Source organism: Lontra canadensis, unplaced genomic scaffold (genome assembly GCF_010015895.1).
Source record: "Lontra canadensis isolate GAN:19392208 unplaced genomic scaffold, GSC_riverotter_1.0 scaffold248, whole genome shotgun sequence".
Taxonomy (NCBI): domain Eukaryota; kingdom Metazoa; phylum Chordata; class Mammalia; order Carnivora; family Mustelidae; genus Lontra; species Lontra canadensis.
The window spans coordinates 264,290-281,014 of NW_022631242.1; the positions used below are offsets into that span (position 1 = coordinate 264,290).

Sequence of the window (16,725 nt, forward strand, 5' to 3'; positions counted from 1 at the left end):
TATATCTTTTTTTTTTTTTTGATAGATCACTCCTTATGTGTATTATCCACAACTGTTGGGATTAATTTAAGATCCATCCAAATGAAATCTGTATTTTCATCACTCACTGCTATATTAACAGCATTTTTCCTGCTGGTCTATAAAATTTCTACAAGATGTTAATTGATGTTAATAGAAAAAAGGGTTTCTTTGGACAATGAGGCAGAGTAGGGGGGTTCATTCAATAAACTGATTTTCCCAAACTTTCTCCTCCTTTTCTTTTTGGTGGAGCATCTCAGGATATTAGTGCTTCTTGTAAAACACATTGCAAAAAGTTACATAAACTTTCTTTGATTATGCATTGATTAATATAAGCAGAACTCCTTAAAATTATAGATCTTATACAGAAATGTACATGATTGTAAAGAGAGCAGCTAGATTAGGACTGTTAAAAAAACTAAATCACACACACAATAAAAAAAATAGAATCACAAGTGAGGAAACTTAAAATATTTAACATGTAAGGGTAAATAAGTAGTGAACTCATCCCAAAGTATTTACGATTTCCCAGATTGGATTTCTTCTTATAGTTTTCTCCATTTGTTTGAAATAGATGGTAATTCTTCCCACCTCTCCTATTCTGCCTTTGAATTGTCTAGGTAGGGATATGACAAAGCTATTCGGAATCTGGGTGGCTTCTTAAGATGTAGCCTAAAATTTTGAGGCTTTTAAGGATCTGCTTTCTCTTTAGATGGTCATAGAGTAAGTAAATACTTGAATGATTGGATAGATGGAAGGGTGGATAGAATGATAAACTTGTGATTAAGCTTATTCATATCATGGGCTATATGTATTCTATATAGAAAAAAAGATTCATTTTTATTTTGTATGATATACATCTAAAGTAGATTTTTTTGATACATAGATTTTACTTGTTTTTGTTTTCTTTTTTTAACATGGTCTGCAATTAGCATGGGAATCTTTTTTTTTTTTAAAGATTCTATTTATTTATTTATTTATTTGAGAAAGAGAGAGAGAGATAGATCACAAGTAGGCAGAGAGGCAGGCGGAGATGGGGAGGGAAGCAGGCTCCCCGCTGAGCAGAGCCTGATGCGGGTCTTAATCCCAGGACCCTGGGATCATGACCTGAGTCAAAGGCAGAGGCTTAACCCACTGAGCCACCCAGGCGCCCCTTTACTTGTTTTTAAGTTATTTTATGGATGGTTCTTGTTAACAAATACATTCAATTACTACAACTTTTATAGCTATCATAGGACTAGATCTGCCAGTCCAAAGTATAATTGTGCTAAAGAATTAAGAGACTTTAAATCTAATTGTATTTGTTTGCATTTTAGGCCCTTGATGAGCCTCCCTATTTGACAGTGGGCACTGATGTGAGTGCTAAATACAGAGGAGCCTTTTGTGAAGCTAAGATCAAGACAGCGAAAAGACTTGTCAAAGTCAAGGTACAGTATATGTAGATTTTATACGTTCAGTATTTGATATTTAAACTTTTTTTTGGTGTGTGTATTTAAGACTTTTTTCTGCAAGATGGGTTTAGTTTCTATATAAGGGTTGTCAAATACTTGAAAACAAAACATTATTTGGGATTTTAAAGTATTCTAATTAGGATGAAGTTAGATTATTACAGATTGATATTTTGAATGACCTTTCAGTATAGACAGACTTTGTACTGTTTGTGTTGTTAGCCTTTTAGAGCTGGGAAGGACCTTAGAAATCATGTAGTTTAATTTTTTTTTTTTTTCAAATTTTTATTTGACAGATAGAGATCACAAGTAGGCAGAGAGGCAGGCAGAGAGAGAGGAGGAAGCAGGTTCCCCGCTGAGCAGAGAGCCTGATGCAGGGCTCGATCCCAGGACCCTGGGATCATGACCTGAGCTGAAGGCAGAGGCTTTAACCCACTGAGCCACCCAGGCGCCCCTATCTTCTTTCTTTAAAAAAATCTCAAATACTTGTGTTTTGTCTTAGATAATACAGAAAAAGAAATGTAATTGTTTACATTTTAGTAAACTATCAGTGTTGAAAAATATAGGAAAAGTGACATATTTGAAGGTAGATATTTATTCATTTGTCAATTATTTACTAAGTGGTAAACTGTGCAGGGTACTGTTAGGTGGAAGGAGATTGGGGATATGGGGATGACCTGATCTTTGTCCTCAGAGGATTTATAGTGCAGATTAGCAGATACCCTGTAAAACATTGGTTTGAATATCACCAAGTCAAACAGGCCAGAGGTGTATGTCCAGTGGAGAGTTTCAGATTCTCTTCTGGAATTTTTTCCGTGCCTATATTCTAGCTTCTTTCTGTGTGCATGGATGTGTTGAGAAAAGCTTCTTGTGATTCTGATTTACACTTCTAATTAAGATCCATTGTGGTTAAGGCCTTTAAATCAACTGGAGGAGGCTGGTCTTGGTCACACCATGCCTTTAGTTTTCACACGTGTGGTACCTGTGCACTCTTCTGTGATTTGATTTTTGTGGGTACTCTTACAGTATTCTTACAGTGGCATTTCCTGTTCTGATTTCACACACTGGTGTTCCCTGAGCACTCATTTTTTTGCCACTACTATGTTGGAAATGCAGACAGAGCTCCTACTAGCACATGCAATACCTTACTGTCAGACAAACGCTTTCCCTCCTGGTAGATTGGTTCTTTAGTAGAGCTTGGCATGCAGGTTAGACTTCAGTGTTTGAAAAAGGTGTTCCCTTTGGACAGGAGCAGTTTTACTCTAGGACTGCTTTGGTTTGCAGAGCACAGGCTGGATTTTAGCTCTGACTTGCAGTCTCAGCTGGGTGTTGCTGTATAATGAATGAACCAGCTAAATGCATATATCATTCCTGCCATTTCTTGCTATTAATAAAAGGAAGAGAACTGTTAGTCTTTACTGCTTCTCTTGGTAGCACAGAGTACCAGTACCTTGTGCCTTGTACATAACAGATACCTAAAACTTGTTAATCTTTTTGGCCGCTCTAAAAATCTGTTTGTAATTCAAAGTTAATTGTTTTCTCAACAGATACAGTGGTATACTTCTGATTTATGATTCAAATAAAGTTCATACATTTTCAACAGTTTGTTGATCTACTTCTTCCTCATCAGTTTTCATTGATCAAACATTTGCTATGTGCTAAGTACTGTATTAGGTTTTGAAACTCCAGTGTTAAAATCTGATCTCTGTCAGTGGCTTACAGTGGCTTACAGTCTGAGCGAGTGACAGAAATAACTAAACACATAATTTAAATAAAGCATGGTAATGCTTTTGCGTGAGACAGAAATGCCTGGGATGCTATAAGACATCTCTTCACAACTTCTTTGTGAGCACATTCCGTAGATGGACCGCAGACGTCTGGTAAGACCATGTTGATGGTTGAGTCCCTGTAAGAGCAGTTGCTTTGTGTAGGGAAAACAGCTTTCTTACCCTGAATACTTGAAGCTGTCTTATTTTCACCAACTAATGCAAAATATTTAAACTTTGAACCTTTGTTTTTACGTAATCTCCTCACATCTGGTTTCCCTTTCTCTGCTTCCTGTACTGATACAGAGTACAGTAAACTTCGGGAGCTTGACCGCTTAAGTTTGAGTCTCAGTTCTACTGTGTACCAGTTCTGTGATCTTGGACCAGTTACTTATTCTTTCTGCTCCTCAGTTTTCTTATCAACAAAGTGGGAACCATCATACCTGCCTAATAAGGTTGTTGTAAAGATTATGTGTTTAATGCTTGAGCCTGATGCTTAGCTCTCAGTAAATGTTGCTGCTAAATAAGCTACAGCTTATTATTAAACTAGGTCTTCCGAGAATGATAGAGGACCTAATAGCCTAAGGTCTCCACCTGTTTTTCCCTCTCCTCTTTTTTTTAGGAAAGGAAATTATACTACTAAGGTAATAGCTAATAGTATTGAATAAAGTCTAATATATGAAACACCAGCTGATGTATTCTGGAAAGTTGTCTGTCTAAAATAATAAAATTTTCCGTTAATCTGGTTAGGGATTGAGAGTTATATATACCAGACAGCTGTGTTAGATTACTTGTAATGAGAACAAATTCATTCGTTGATGAACTTGTGTCACTTGATTTTGTGTGTGTGTGTGTGTGTGTGTGTGTGTGTGGGCTTGTTGCTAATTATATTTGTGATCTCTAGGTAACATTTAGGCATGATTCTTCAACAGTGGAAGTTCAGGATGACCACATAAAGGGCCCACTAAAGGTAATTCATTTATTTATTCATTATTAATTCTAATGCTTCAATGGGAGACATTAAAAATTATACGTGGTCATTTCTTTTTAATCATTGGCTGTTTTTGAGTTGATAAACATAGTTCTCTCTAAATAGGCCAGTAGAAAACAATAGAATGTTCAGTGAAACTTGATGTTATAAGAGAACCTGTGTTTAGAAATGAAGTAAACATCAAGGAAGCATTGACTGCTTTTTATTTACTATCTGTTTCCTTTTTATCATTTTGTACTTCCAGAATTAATGGGTGATGAATTAGGGATTAAGTGATGGAGGTTCTGTGACAATGTGAAAAGTGAGGGAAAAGTCCAACATGTTAAGAACCTCAGGGCTTCTATTTATTTTTTTATTTTAAGATTTTATTTATTTATTTGAGAGAGAAAGAGCATGGGGAAGGGCAGAGGGACAGGGAGAAGCAGACTCCTCTCTGAGCAGGGAGCCCAACATGGGGCTTGATCCCCAGACCCTGAGATCATGCCCTGAGCTGAAGGCAGACGCTTAACTGACTGAGCCAGCTAAGAGCCCCAAAGAGCTTTTAGAGTGCTAATTTGTTGAAACAGCTACAGGCAAATGAATTTTTTTAAGGGTTATCAGACAAAGTGTTAAGCTTGTTACATACAGATAGTTTTATTTATTTGCATTCATTTCTCCTCCCTGGATGAAATCAGTGCTGTTCTACTTTCTACTAGTGAGCAAGCTAAAGGGAATGTGTGGGCCGCCACTGTGTGCTCTTTGGCCCTTTTGAATGTCTGAAAATTGGACAATGGCCTGCCTGGATGAGTTTTAAGAAATGCTAACAGAATTGAAGAAACATTTGTAGATACAAGAAAAATTCTTTACCGACACAGCTGTACTTTGGGGGAATTAGATATGTGTATCTGCCAGTTGTTTGTTTGTGATTGATTGGAAGACTTCTTTTTTTTTTTTTTTTTTTTAAAGATTTTATTTATTTATTTGACAGACAGAGATCACAGGTAGGCAGAGAGACAGGCAGAGAGAGCGGGGAGAAGCAGTCTCCCTGCTGAGCAGAGAGCCCGACGTGGGGCTCGATCCCAGGAATCCGAGATCATGACCTGAGCCGAGGCAGCGGCCCAATCCACTGAGCCACCCAGGCGCCCCGGAAGACTTCTTTTTTTGATTGAAAGATTTTTAATTGGATCCCGAGAGCATTAGTAGGCACTATAGAGAGCTAAAGCTTGTAATTAAAAAAAAAAAATCTTGCCTTACAAAAATTATTTTCCACCATTCCTGTTTTGTAGGTGCCACTTTTAATGCTACATGCATGTGTTCATGACTTACAGGGACAAAAAAACCCAAAATGTGTATACTTATAATATGATGCTTGCCACCATTTATTTAGCACTTAGTATGTGCTAATGCCGGGCTAATAAGTCTTATATAATCCTCACAGCCCTTCACAGAAGACACTAAAGGGACGTAAAATAATCTGGCCATGCCAGCCAGTGATGACAGAGCCAAAATTCTTGTCATTGAAGCGTGTGCCCTCTGAATGTTCAGAACACATAGAATTCTGTGCCTTATTTGTGTTCTTGCCTCAGAAGCACACCAGCATAGCTCTCACTGACTGCCGCCCTGTTCGCATTGGCTCAGGCCAGGTCCTACCAGCTACAAAATACGCTCAGTGTTGTGAAGAGATAGAGAAGGCAACCATTTTGTATCCTCAGGCCCTCTTTTTCTCCTTCTGCTCCTGCCTCTTTATGGCACGGTTGGTTTATTTTACTTGTTTGGCTTTTTTTACTTTGTTAAATTGTTCTTTGTCTATGATTAGGGCTACGGATTTTGATTTTGACAATAGGCAGGTATATTAAATTTTATCTCAAGATTGTTAAAGTATTTTCTTTTGTCTGTTGTTTTTGGTTTGTGTGTGTGTGTATAGATTTTAAGTTGTTCCCTGATATGCTTCATAGCTTTCTATTACCTAATAGAAAGTGTCAGCATTTGGATAAATGTTTCTCTTAGAGGAAATAAACCTACCAAAAGTGATGGTCATTTGATCTCAATGTATTTTCTACTGAGTTCACATGAAACGTAATACCTAGACTACTTACTAAATAAAAAAAAATGGTACCATGTATTTATTGACTGTAGTCATTTAAGAAAAGCTCTGTTAATTCTTGTGGGGCTAACAGTCTTTCTCTGAGCAAGTTTGTTTTTTGTTATCACCATAAAGACCAGATACTTATATTTTACTTTTATTGGGGTATAATTGATATAATATTTTATTAGTTTTGGATGTACAACATAATGATTTGATGTTTGATCAGTACAGTAAGTTTAGTTATATCCATCACCATCCATAGTTCATTTTTTTTTGTTTTTGCTTATAATAGAGACTTTTAAGATTTACTCTTCTTAGCAACTTTCAGATATGCAATATGGTATTACTGACTATGGTTACCATGCTGTCTGTACATTACATCCTTAGCACTTAATTTATTTTAAAACCGGAAGTTTGTACATTTTGACCACTTTTACGCATTTTGTCTACTCCCTGCTCCCTTCCCACCGTGGCAATAACCAGTCTGTTCTCTGTCTCTATGAGCTTCTGTTTGTTTTGTTTTTTAGATTCCACATGTAAGTGATATCATATGATACTTGTCTTTCTCTGTCTCACTTAGCATAATGTCCTCAGAGTACATTCATGTTGCACATGGCAAAATTTCCTTCCTTTTTATGGCTAAATAGTATTCCATTATATACATACATATGTGTGTTATATATACACACATATATTTCTTAATATTTATTTATTATTTATTTATTTATTTATTTCTGTATCCATGCATCCACCAGTGGATACTAAGGTTGTTTCCATATCTTGGCTGTTGTAAATAATGCTGCATTGAACATGGGGGTGCTGATACCTTTCTGTATTAATGTTTCCTTTTCTTTGGATAGGTGCCCAATAGTGGAATTAGTGGGTCATAATTTTATTTTTAACTTGAATACCTCCATACTGTTTACTGTAGTTGCTGTACCAATTTATTTTATATTCCCAGCAACAGTGCACAAGGGTTCCCTTTTTTCCATATCCTTGCTAACACTGCTTTTTGTTGTCTTTTTGATAATAGCCATTCTAACAGGTGTGAGGTGATATCTCATTGTGGTTTTGATTTCATTTCCCTCATGATTAGTGATGTTAACATCTTTATATGTACCTGTTGACCCCATGTGTGTCTTTGGAAAAATGTCAGATCTTCAGATCTTCTATCCATTTGCTAATCAGATTTTTTTTTTTTTTTTTTGCTATTGAGTTATAGGAGTTCTTTCTCTGTATATTGGATAATTATCAAATTATCAAATACATGATGTGCAGATATTTTCTCCCACTCAGTAGGTTCCCTTTTCATTTTGTTGATGATTTCCTTCACTGTGCAGAAGATTCTTAGTTTGAGGTACTTATAAGGACCATATGAATTTAATTGCCGGCATTTTCTTGATTAGATGGAAAATATTCTAAATGATTGTCATTAGTGGTACATTATAACTCTTAAGGAGATAGCACAGCTCTTTCTTAACTGTTTCTACCTTTCTCCAGCCTCTTGGAAGGAGGAGTACTAATAAGAGGCAAGGATTGTCAACTTCAGAGATCGTGGTTCTCAAAGTGTGGTCCAAAGACCTCTGGGGGCTCCCAAGACCCCTTTCAGGGAAATTATAAGGGCAAAACTATTTTCATAACAATACCTTAGATATTATTTACCTTTTTTACTATGTTGACATTTTCACTGATGGTACAAAAACAGTGGTAGGTAAAACTGCTGGTACCTTAAGACAAATCAAATCAGTAGTTTTTTTTAATCCTTTGCCACCATGCATTCAGTTAAAAAAAAAAAAGCTAGTTTTTGTTTTGTTCACTTACATTCTAAAAGTTTTTCTAACTTTTTAAAAACACTTTAGGTCGGAGCTATTGTGGAAGTGAAGAATCTTGATGGTGCATATCAGGAAGCTGTTATCAATAAATTAACAGATGCAAGTTGGTACACTGTAGGTAAGGGAATAAATCTTTTAAAAATGTATTTTCAGAGATCATACAAATCAAAATTTCCTTGATTTAGTTCCTCCCCTAATGCCATAGGTATTATTACTGTTAATGTTTTTTGTTTTTGTTTTGCTGTTAATATTTTTTAAATCTTTCTGGTCTTTAAAATTTTTAATTCATAAGTATGTGCATAAAGTATAATTTGAAATTAGTGTATATATTATACAGTTGAATTTGTAGCTTTTTCCACTTCAGAGTATATCTTAGGGAAATTTTTTTCTCTTATTTTAAGTGCACATTTCAGTAGTGTTAAATGTATTCATGTTGTACAACAGAGAAATTTCTTTTAATTACGGTAGTATGTTTCATAATATTTGATGTACCATAATTTATTTTCTTTTACTGATGATGTTGACAGTTTTCTTGGCATTACAGTAAATGCTGGATTGAATGTCTTGTACATGTACATTATTCTTGTATTTCCCTGGTATATGTGTATATTGAGAACCAGGCATGGTGAAGTGAAATGTAGTTTAAAACTTAGGTAGTGAAAACTGCCTTTCTAAAGGTGGCATTCATTTCTGTGGACAGTGTATGAGTGCACTCATTTTCCCAGCCCAAGTAAAAGTTGATGTTAATAATCTGTAAAAATGTTTTCCCATTTGGATACAAAGTAGTATCTCAGTTTTGTTTTAATACTCCCCTCCTGTGATTACTAGTGAGATTGAACATTTTTTCATATGTTTATTGAAAGGACCATCATTTTATTTGTATTTTCTTCTTCCAGTTACCATCTATTTATTTATTTGTTTATATTTTTTCATTTGAGAGAGAGAGAGAGAGATTTATTTATTTGAGAGATTTGTTTATTCATTTGAGAAAGAGAGAGAGAGAATGACCAGTGGTGAGGGTGGGGAGGGGAGTGGAGAGAGAGTAGGAGAGAGAGTGAGAGAAAGAGAGAGAAGCAGACTCTCTGAGTAGGAAGCCTGATATGGGGCTCAATCCCAGGACCCAGAGGTCGTGACCTGAGCTGAAGGCAGATGCTTAATCAACTGAGCCACCAACATACCCCCCTGTCTTTTTTTTTTTTTTTTTTTTTTAAAGACTTACTTTAGAGAGAGAAAGGGCTCACACATGTAAGTTGGGGGAAGGGCAGATGGAGAGAATCTGAAGCAGACTCCCTGCTGAGCACAGAGCTGGAAGTGGGGCTTGATCTTAAGATCCGTGAGATCGTGACCTGCCCTTGAAACCAGGATTTGGAGGCTTAACTGACTGAGCCACGCAGGGTGCCCTTTCAGGTTACTATCTTACAGGGTCTTCCCAGTCTCTCCCTTGTCCTATTGGCATGGTTACATTTTCTTATTTTTAGGAGATTAGATCTTTTTATATTCTGAATATTAAACCTCTGGCTACCTTAGTTGCAAATACTTTTCTCCTATTTACTTTTATTTCTGCTATCAGTTTTCATATTGTCAGTTTTTCCTGTGGTCACCTTTTGCTTTGTAGTTTTAGTTTTGAATCTTGTTTAAAAGGGCTTCCTTTCATCAGTGTTGTAAATTTATTATCCAGTGTAGTCTTCAGTTTCTAGTTTTATTTTTGTTTTGCAAAGAGCTGTTTATTTTACCTACAGTTTATTTATTTATTTATTTATTTGGACATTCTGAAATGTCCTATTCCCCCCCATCAATAGCCAATTATCCTGGTATTATTTATTGAATAGGAGTAATTCTTATTCTTCAGTGACTTCGTAGGTGAGAGTAAACACCTAGTTAAAATATCTTTGATGCTGTCAAAATTTGATGGACCTTTGAAATAGTATAGATGAGTTTTATTTATATTTTTGTGGGATGAGAAAAAACTTAGTGAAGAGGGGGGAAATTTTAATTTGAGACAGGAAAATTTGATTTTATGTAGGTGACCAGACTGTTTGCATGTTCTATGTAGTAAGCCTAGATCGTAATTATTTGCGGTATTCAGTCTCATAAATCTGACATTTTTATCATTGAATATTTTAGTTACATCATTAAAAAATTGTGCTAAAAGTTATTTATCCAGTGTCACATTGTTTCACTTAAGATATAAGAACCTAATTTTGTTACTTTGGTAAAAATTGCCATTTCTAAAATCGAAACCTGGTAACTTTAGAATAGAGGTATTTTTTCCCATGATTTGTGAGGAATGTAAGTATATGCTAAAATTATGATATAAAATAAATATATTATATGTATGCATAAACTTACAGTAAATCTGCTGGGACATTTAGTACTTTAAATATGTAATTTTCAATGGGGAGCGAATTTGTCACCCAGGGAGCACTTGACAATGTCCGTAGACACTTTCGGTTGTCAGAAATAAGGAGCCACTAGTGGCATCTAGTGGCCAGAGGCCAGGGAAGCTGCTAAATATCCTACAGTGTTCAGAATAGCCTTCATGATAAAGAATTATCTGCACTGAAATGTTTGTAGTGCTCAGGTTTAGAAACCCTGCTTTAAATAGTAAAAGCAGAGTAATTTTTTAGGTACAGTCTGAATATATAAATTTGTATTCTTCTTTTTTTTTTTTTTCCCAGTGAATCTGTCAGTATTACCAGCTGGAAAACTTGCCTTTCTTTGACCACTTTGAGAAGGGTTAATTAACATTTAGATTGTTTTTTCCTTAAATGCTAACTTTTTTTCCCCCTTAATGTTTTCTGGGTCAGGGAAGATGTTTTCATTTCAGGTATATTATTTCGTTATCACTAGAAATTGGAAAACATATTCTGTATTTGAAGTTATCAGAAAACAAAACGTGGACTAATTTTCAGATGTACTCTTCTGAAACAATAGTTCTGTTTGCACTCAAAATTCAATGATAATTTATAACATCTTTGTTAATCTTTGAAAAATCCTTCAGTAGTTTCTAATTTTATCTCCTCTCATAGTTTTTGATGATGGAGATGAGAAGACACTGAGACGATCTTCACTGTGCCTGAAGGGAGAGAGGCATTTTGCTGAAAGTGAAGTAAGTAATCGTTTAATGAATGATTGTGTCTTCGTATTTTGTATTGGGGGAGCATATTTTTCTTTCTCAACTCAAGCTACTTACTTGTTAGTCAGGAAAATTCATTAATACCATTATCATGTGATCTGTGAGTCCTGTTTAAGGCCTGTGTTTGAGTACCAGGTGATATATTCCTTCCCCCTGCTCCCCGCCAAGAATATTTTAGCATTTGTCCACAATGAAAATTCAATGATCTTGCTTAACTATTATTTTTAGGCAACTTTTATGTAGACTCTAATTTTAAATAATTATGGAAAAGAGGTGTCCATTTATAATCCACTTGAACCCCCTCATTAAAGGATCTGTACAGACTACAAGTCGTCCCTAACTGCTGCTGCTGCTGCTTGCTGATGTCATTATAGCCCCTCCTCAGAGATGCCTTGTCTGACTGCCCTTTCTAGACTAGTCCCTGCCATCCTCTCAGTCCTTTCAGATTGGTCGAAGTTTCTTCAGAGCTTGTGTCATTCTCTGACATCAGGATATGTGTATGTGCTTAGTTATTTGTTTATTGTCTGCCTTCCTCCCTAGAAGGTGTTACAAGGGCAGGGATTTTATAGGTCTTCCTCCCCACTCATTCCCAGTTCCTTGAACAGTGCCCGGAATAGAGCAGGCACTGAATAAATGGTAGTCAGATGAATAAATGAAGTGCTTATATTTGACATGGACTTTGCTCACTGCTTTACCTACATCATCATATTCATAACACTGTGAAGTAGATAGCATGATTATCTTTAATTTACAGATGGTGAGACTGATGGTCAGAGCTGGTTCTCAAACCAGTATTTTCTAGTACCAAAGCCATGCTCTAGAATTGAAAGGTGTTAAGTTACTAAGAATGGAGGGAGGGTTCACACAAAGTTTTGTAAATCAGTAGTTTGCAATCCAGAATTTTGAAAATGGACATATTGTTAAAGTGTTATATTCTGTAGTCCAGCTTATAAATATTAATGCACAGCATGGCCAAACCATGATTACTTTTCTTCTTGTCACTATTTAGAACAGTGTTTCTTTGGGGACATTTTTATATTATTTATTTGACTATTAAACTTTATTTTATGTTTTCTTGTTTTGAAAATATTTTCCTTTCCCTTAAATAATTGAATTCCTATTCCAGTTGAGAATTTGGGACAGGTTCTATGTTTTGTGATTCCGGCCTATTTTTTTCAGTCTCATATTGTAAGATTTCTTTCTACTTATTTTTTCTTTTCCTATTTTTTTTTTAATTTTTAAGTTTTTATTTATTTAAGTAATCCCTATACCCAATGTGGGGCTCAAACTCACAACCCAATATCAAGAGTCACATGCTCTTCCGACTGAGCCAGCCATGTACCCCATTTCCCTGAACTTCTGTCTTACAAGACTACTTGGTATTTTCAGATTATGATTCATATTCTTTTCTTGGTTTCTGCTGAGTACTGCTCTTAATGTTCCTCCATGATGTCTTTCATGAGCTTTCTAAGCAGATTTGATCCCTTTATCCTTTGATCCTTTGGCATTTCTCTTATTCTTATTTGATGGTCTTTTTTATTATTATTCTTATTTTCCCTGTAAGATTTTAAGCTGTTTTGCGGGGTAATAGCCCTATTTTTGTCATTTTGATAGGCTCTTCTTGCCCCCCCCACAATGTTTTCTGTATAGAAGCCTTCAGTAAATATTTTTTAATTAATTGTGAAGCTTTAAATATAGGAATTATATACAACTTTAAAATTGGCAGTGAATTTGGCTTTTTGTACTGATAAAGTAACAATTCTTTATAAGTTTATGTAATTTTTTTAATGTTTTATTTATTTAATCTCTACACCCAGTGTGGGCTCAAACTCACAACCGTGAGAGCAAGAGTCATATACTTTTCTGACTAAGCTAGCCAGCCACCCCTAAGTTTATATAATTCTTAGAAATAATTTCATTTCTCTTAGAACATGTGTACAGTTATAGTAGGCCAGTGAATAAATATGGGGGCTTAAAGACTTGATTTTTCATCTGTTTAGTGAAGACATGTGCCTTATTTTTTTAATCCAGAGAAATATCTAAAATACTTTGTTGTTGCACCCCCTCTCCCAGGAGAATCGTATAGTTAACAGGGCAGTTGTAGTGTAAAGGCTGAAGCAGTATGAACAAGTAGCTCAGTGTGTCCTTCTCACCTTCAAGGTGGACACTTTTACTGTGTGTGTCTATATGTGTTAGACTTTATGTTTTGCTAGAGGGTACTTAGAATACGGGTGTATTGTATCCCATTCTCATAAGCCAGGTGCATGCTATGTTAGGTAGTGGAGACAAAAGGGTAAGCCAAGTAGACATGGAATTTATCCTTGAGTAACTTAATGTCTGTTGGAGGAGAAAAAGCATTAATCAAACAACCATATATTCTAAGATTATATATGTACTGGGTTCTGTGGTAGCATGGCCAGGAGTGTATTTAATCTGCCATCTATGTATTCCTTCTCTTTATTTGATATTTTTGATATTTTCAAAAAACATTTTTAATTTGTTGAAAAATTACTCAGAGCATTATTATTATCAGTAATAACTTTGATCTTGAGCAGAAAGCCACATCAGACTGGCAGTGTTTGGGATCACTAATTCCATTAGGAAGCTACATACTTAAAGACTTAAATTTAAGATGTCCATGTAAGAGAATCACAGCCACACTTCAGTGAATTCTGGCGCTAACAGTACGGGTTCCAGCCCTAACCGGCTTCGTGAGGGTGTTGACACTGCCTGGGGGTTGGGGCATTTCTGCAGAGCTTGTTACTCAGAAGTAGTTTCATCAGCTGGTCTTCGCTGTGCATTTACTACTTCCTATGTGCTGCTGATACTCCAAAGAAAGGTTAGTTAAATCTCATCTCCGTATTTCCTATAGCCCATTTAGGAAACAGGGCCATAGGCATGTCTCCCGTAGGCCTACGGAATTTTCTTTTAGCTTTAATATAGCTAGGACTGTCTGATTTTTGCTCTTTAGGTTTTAATGAGACAAATTTTACCCTTCCCTCAGTCTTTTCTCTCACTTGAAATAAATGTACTCCTACTTTCCTGGACATGATTTGAGGCTAGGGACAGAGATAAGGCTTCTTACTGCTCTAATTCTTCATTACATAGGGAAAGTAATCAGAAATCCTGGATATTTTCTTTCCTATAACTGGTGACTTACCAGATGCTTAAAATAGAAATCCTAGTACTTGATCGAAGTCTCTGCTTTCACAAGAGCAACCTTAATATTAGGGGAGTGAGGTGGGGCATTTAATCCTTATGTTTGCTTGACAGAGGTGAATCTAGATTAATTTATTTTCTCTGTTTAGCAAATATTGTACTTTGGAATTTGGAGGAAGCATAATTAGGAGTTAATAACAAGTGACTTCTTCTTCTTCTTCTTTTTTTTTTTTTTAATTTTATTTCTTTGAGGGGCGCCTGGGTGGCTCAGTCGGTTGAGCATCTGCCTTCGGCTTGGGTCATGATCTTCAGGGTCCTGAGATCGAGCCCCACATCGGGCTGCCTGGTCACTGGGGAATCTGCTTCTCCTTCTGACCCTCCCCCTTCTCATGCGCTGTCTCTCACTCTCACTTTCTCTGAAATAAATAAAATCTAAAAAATAATTTTATTGGGGCACCTGGGTGGCTCAGTGGGTTAAAGCCTCTGCCTTTGGCTCAGGTCATGATCCCAGAGTGCTGGGATCGAGCCCCACATCAGGCTTTCTGCTCCGCGGGGAGCCTGCTTCCTCCTCTCTCTGCTGCTGCCGCGGGGAGCCTGCTTCCTCCTCTCTCTGCCTGCCTCTCTGCCTACTTGTGATCTCTGTCTGTCAAATAAATAAATAAAAATCTTTTAAAAAAAATAATAATTTTATTTATTTGAAAGAGAGAGCGGAATGAAAGACAGCACGAGCTGCGGGGGCTGGGGTGAGAGGTAGAGAGGGAGAGGGACAAATAGACTCCCTGATGAGCAGGGAGCTCAATGCAGGGCTCAATTCCAGAACCGCAGGGTCCTGATCCTGCGCCGAAGGCAGACGCTTAACTGACTGAGCCAACCAGCCACCCCTGACAAGTGACTTCTAGAGAGGTTTTATTTTGTATATTACTGTATTTAGACCAACTTTTGCCTCCAGATTTATTTTATTTATTTTAAAAAATTTATTTATTTGAGAGAGAGATTGAGGGAACAGAGGGCAAGGGAAAGAATCCTCAAGTAGACTCCCCTACAGAATGTGGAGCTGGACATGGGGCTCTATCCAAGGACCCTGAGGTCATCACCTGAGCTGAAATTAGGAGTCAGATGCTTAACTGACTGAGCTACTTAGGCACCCCTCCAAATGTTTTTTAAATGCCTGACTTAAGCTGAATTTGCAAGATTAGATTTTATGTCCTATGAAAGTTAATAGTTTCTGTCTTCTGAAGGAATTGATCTTTATGTTTGACAGGTAGTACCTTTTCCCTATTTCAGTATCCTTTGTTGTTGGATACATAGATCTATGTACCTCAGGTACATTTACATATATTCTAATAAGTTATGCAATCTGACAAGTTATGCAAGATTATTAATATGGTTCCCCTTTCACATTCATCTTGTTTCAACAAAATTATCTGTTTTAAAAATAAAAGTTAAAAATTTCCTTTTAAATATTTACAGTTTATATTTAGATAGTCTGATTTTTTCAAATCTAAAATAATATATACTCTTTCATGTAACACTCCGGTTTGTAACTTTGAGAAGTTTTTTAAAAAATTTTAAAAATTTTTTAATTTTTTTGAGGAATCTTTATCCTAAGTAGTTTCTCACCCTCACTTCCGTCCTGACAGTTTTTGTGGGGTCTTTAGTTCCCCTGGTATTCATGAAATTATCTGTAATAGCAGAGGTTCTATTGGAGAGGTGAAAGGAATAGCAAATGTATGGAAGATCTTAAAAATGCAGAAAAAGCAGCATTATCAAAATTAATATTCAGAGAATGAAGTTAATTGGGATAGCGTCTTCAGATTGAGACCTTAACTTTTTAGTTACATAAACCTTTTAAGGAAATAATGGCAAGAAAAATCCAACAAGTATCTAATATTGAGATGTGAAGGGAATTATTCCACGATTCCTTTTTTCTTCATTCTGCTTGTTATTAACCAACAACCAATTCCTCACCTGGAAATCATTATTTTAGGATGGGGTGAGGGACAAACGGTTTGACATGAGCTGTCAGTTGACAATAGGAAATGTTTACTTGCTGATCATTATCTTCATACCAAGCACCGTATTGGATGCTGCAGACTAAAAAGGAAGGGAAAATTAAATGTAGAGAAGTCAATATTTACATATTCTTTAAAAAAGGTGTATTGCAGAAAACGTTTGCAAAGTAACTATATATCCTATCTAAAGCCTTTTTTCAAACAGTTGATGCTTTTTTGGGGGATAATTTTGTTACCTATTAAGAATTCTATATTATGGATTATGATTCCCTTTGAGCAAAGAGAAATTTGATTTGCA

At 36.0% G+C, this 16,725-nt stretch overlaps 1 protein-coding gene across 1 annotated transcript in view; it reads left to right on the top strand.

The window, feature by feature from the left end:
- The window catches only part of LOC116862486 (AT-rich interactive domain-containing protein 4B), a 141,191-nt gene that overhangs the window by 54,054 nt on the left and 70,412 nt on the right, over positions 1 to 16,725 (top strand). Inside the window, exons 3-6 of the mRNA XM_032849790.1 lie at positions 1,335 to 1,445; positions 4,137 to 4,202; positions 8,148 to 8,238; positions 11,150 to 11,229. Coding sequence (XP_032705681.1) covers positions 1,335 to 1,445; positions 4,137 to 4,202; positions 8,148 to 8,238; positions 11,150 to 11,229 — 348 coding nt within the window. The remainder of the gene's footprint in view (positions 1 to 1,334; positions 1,446 to 4,136; positions 4,203 to 8,147; positions 8,239 to 11,149; positions 11,230 to 16,725) is intronic.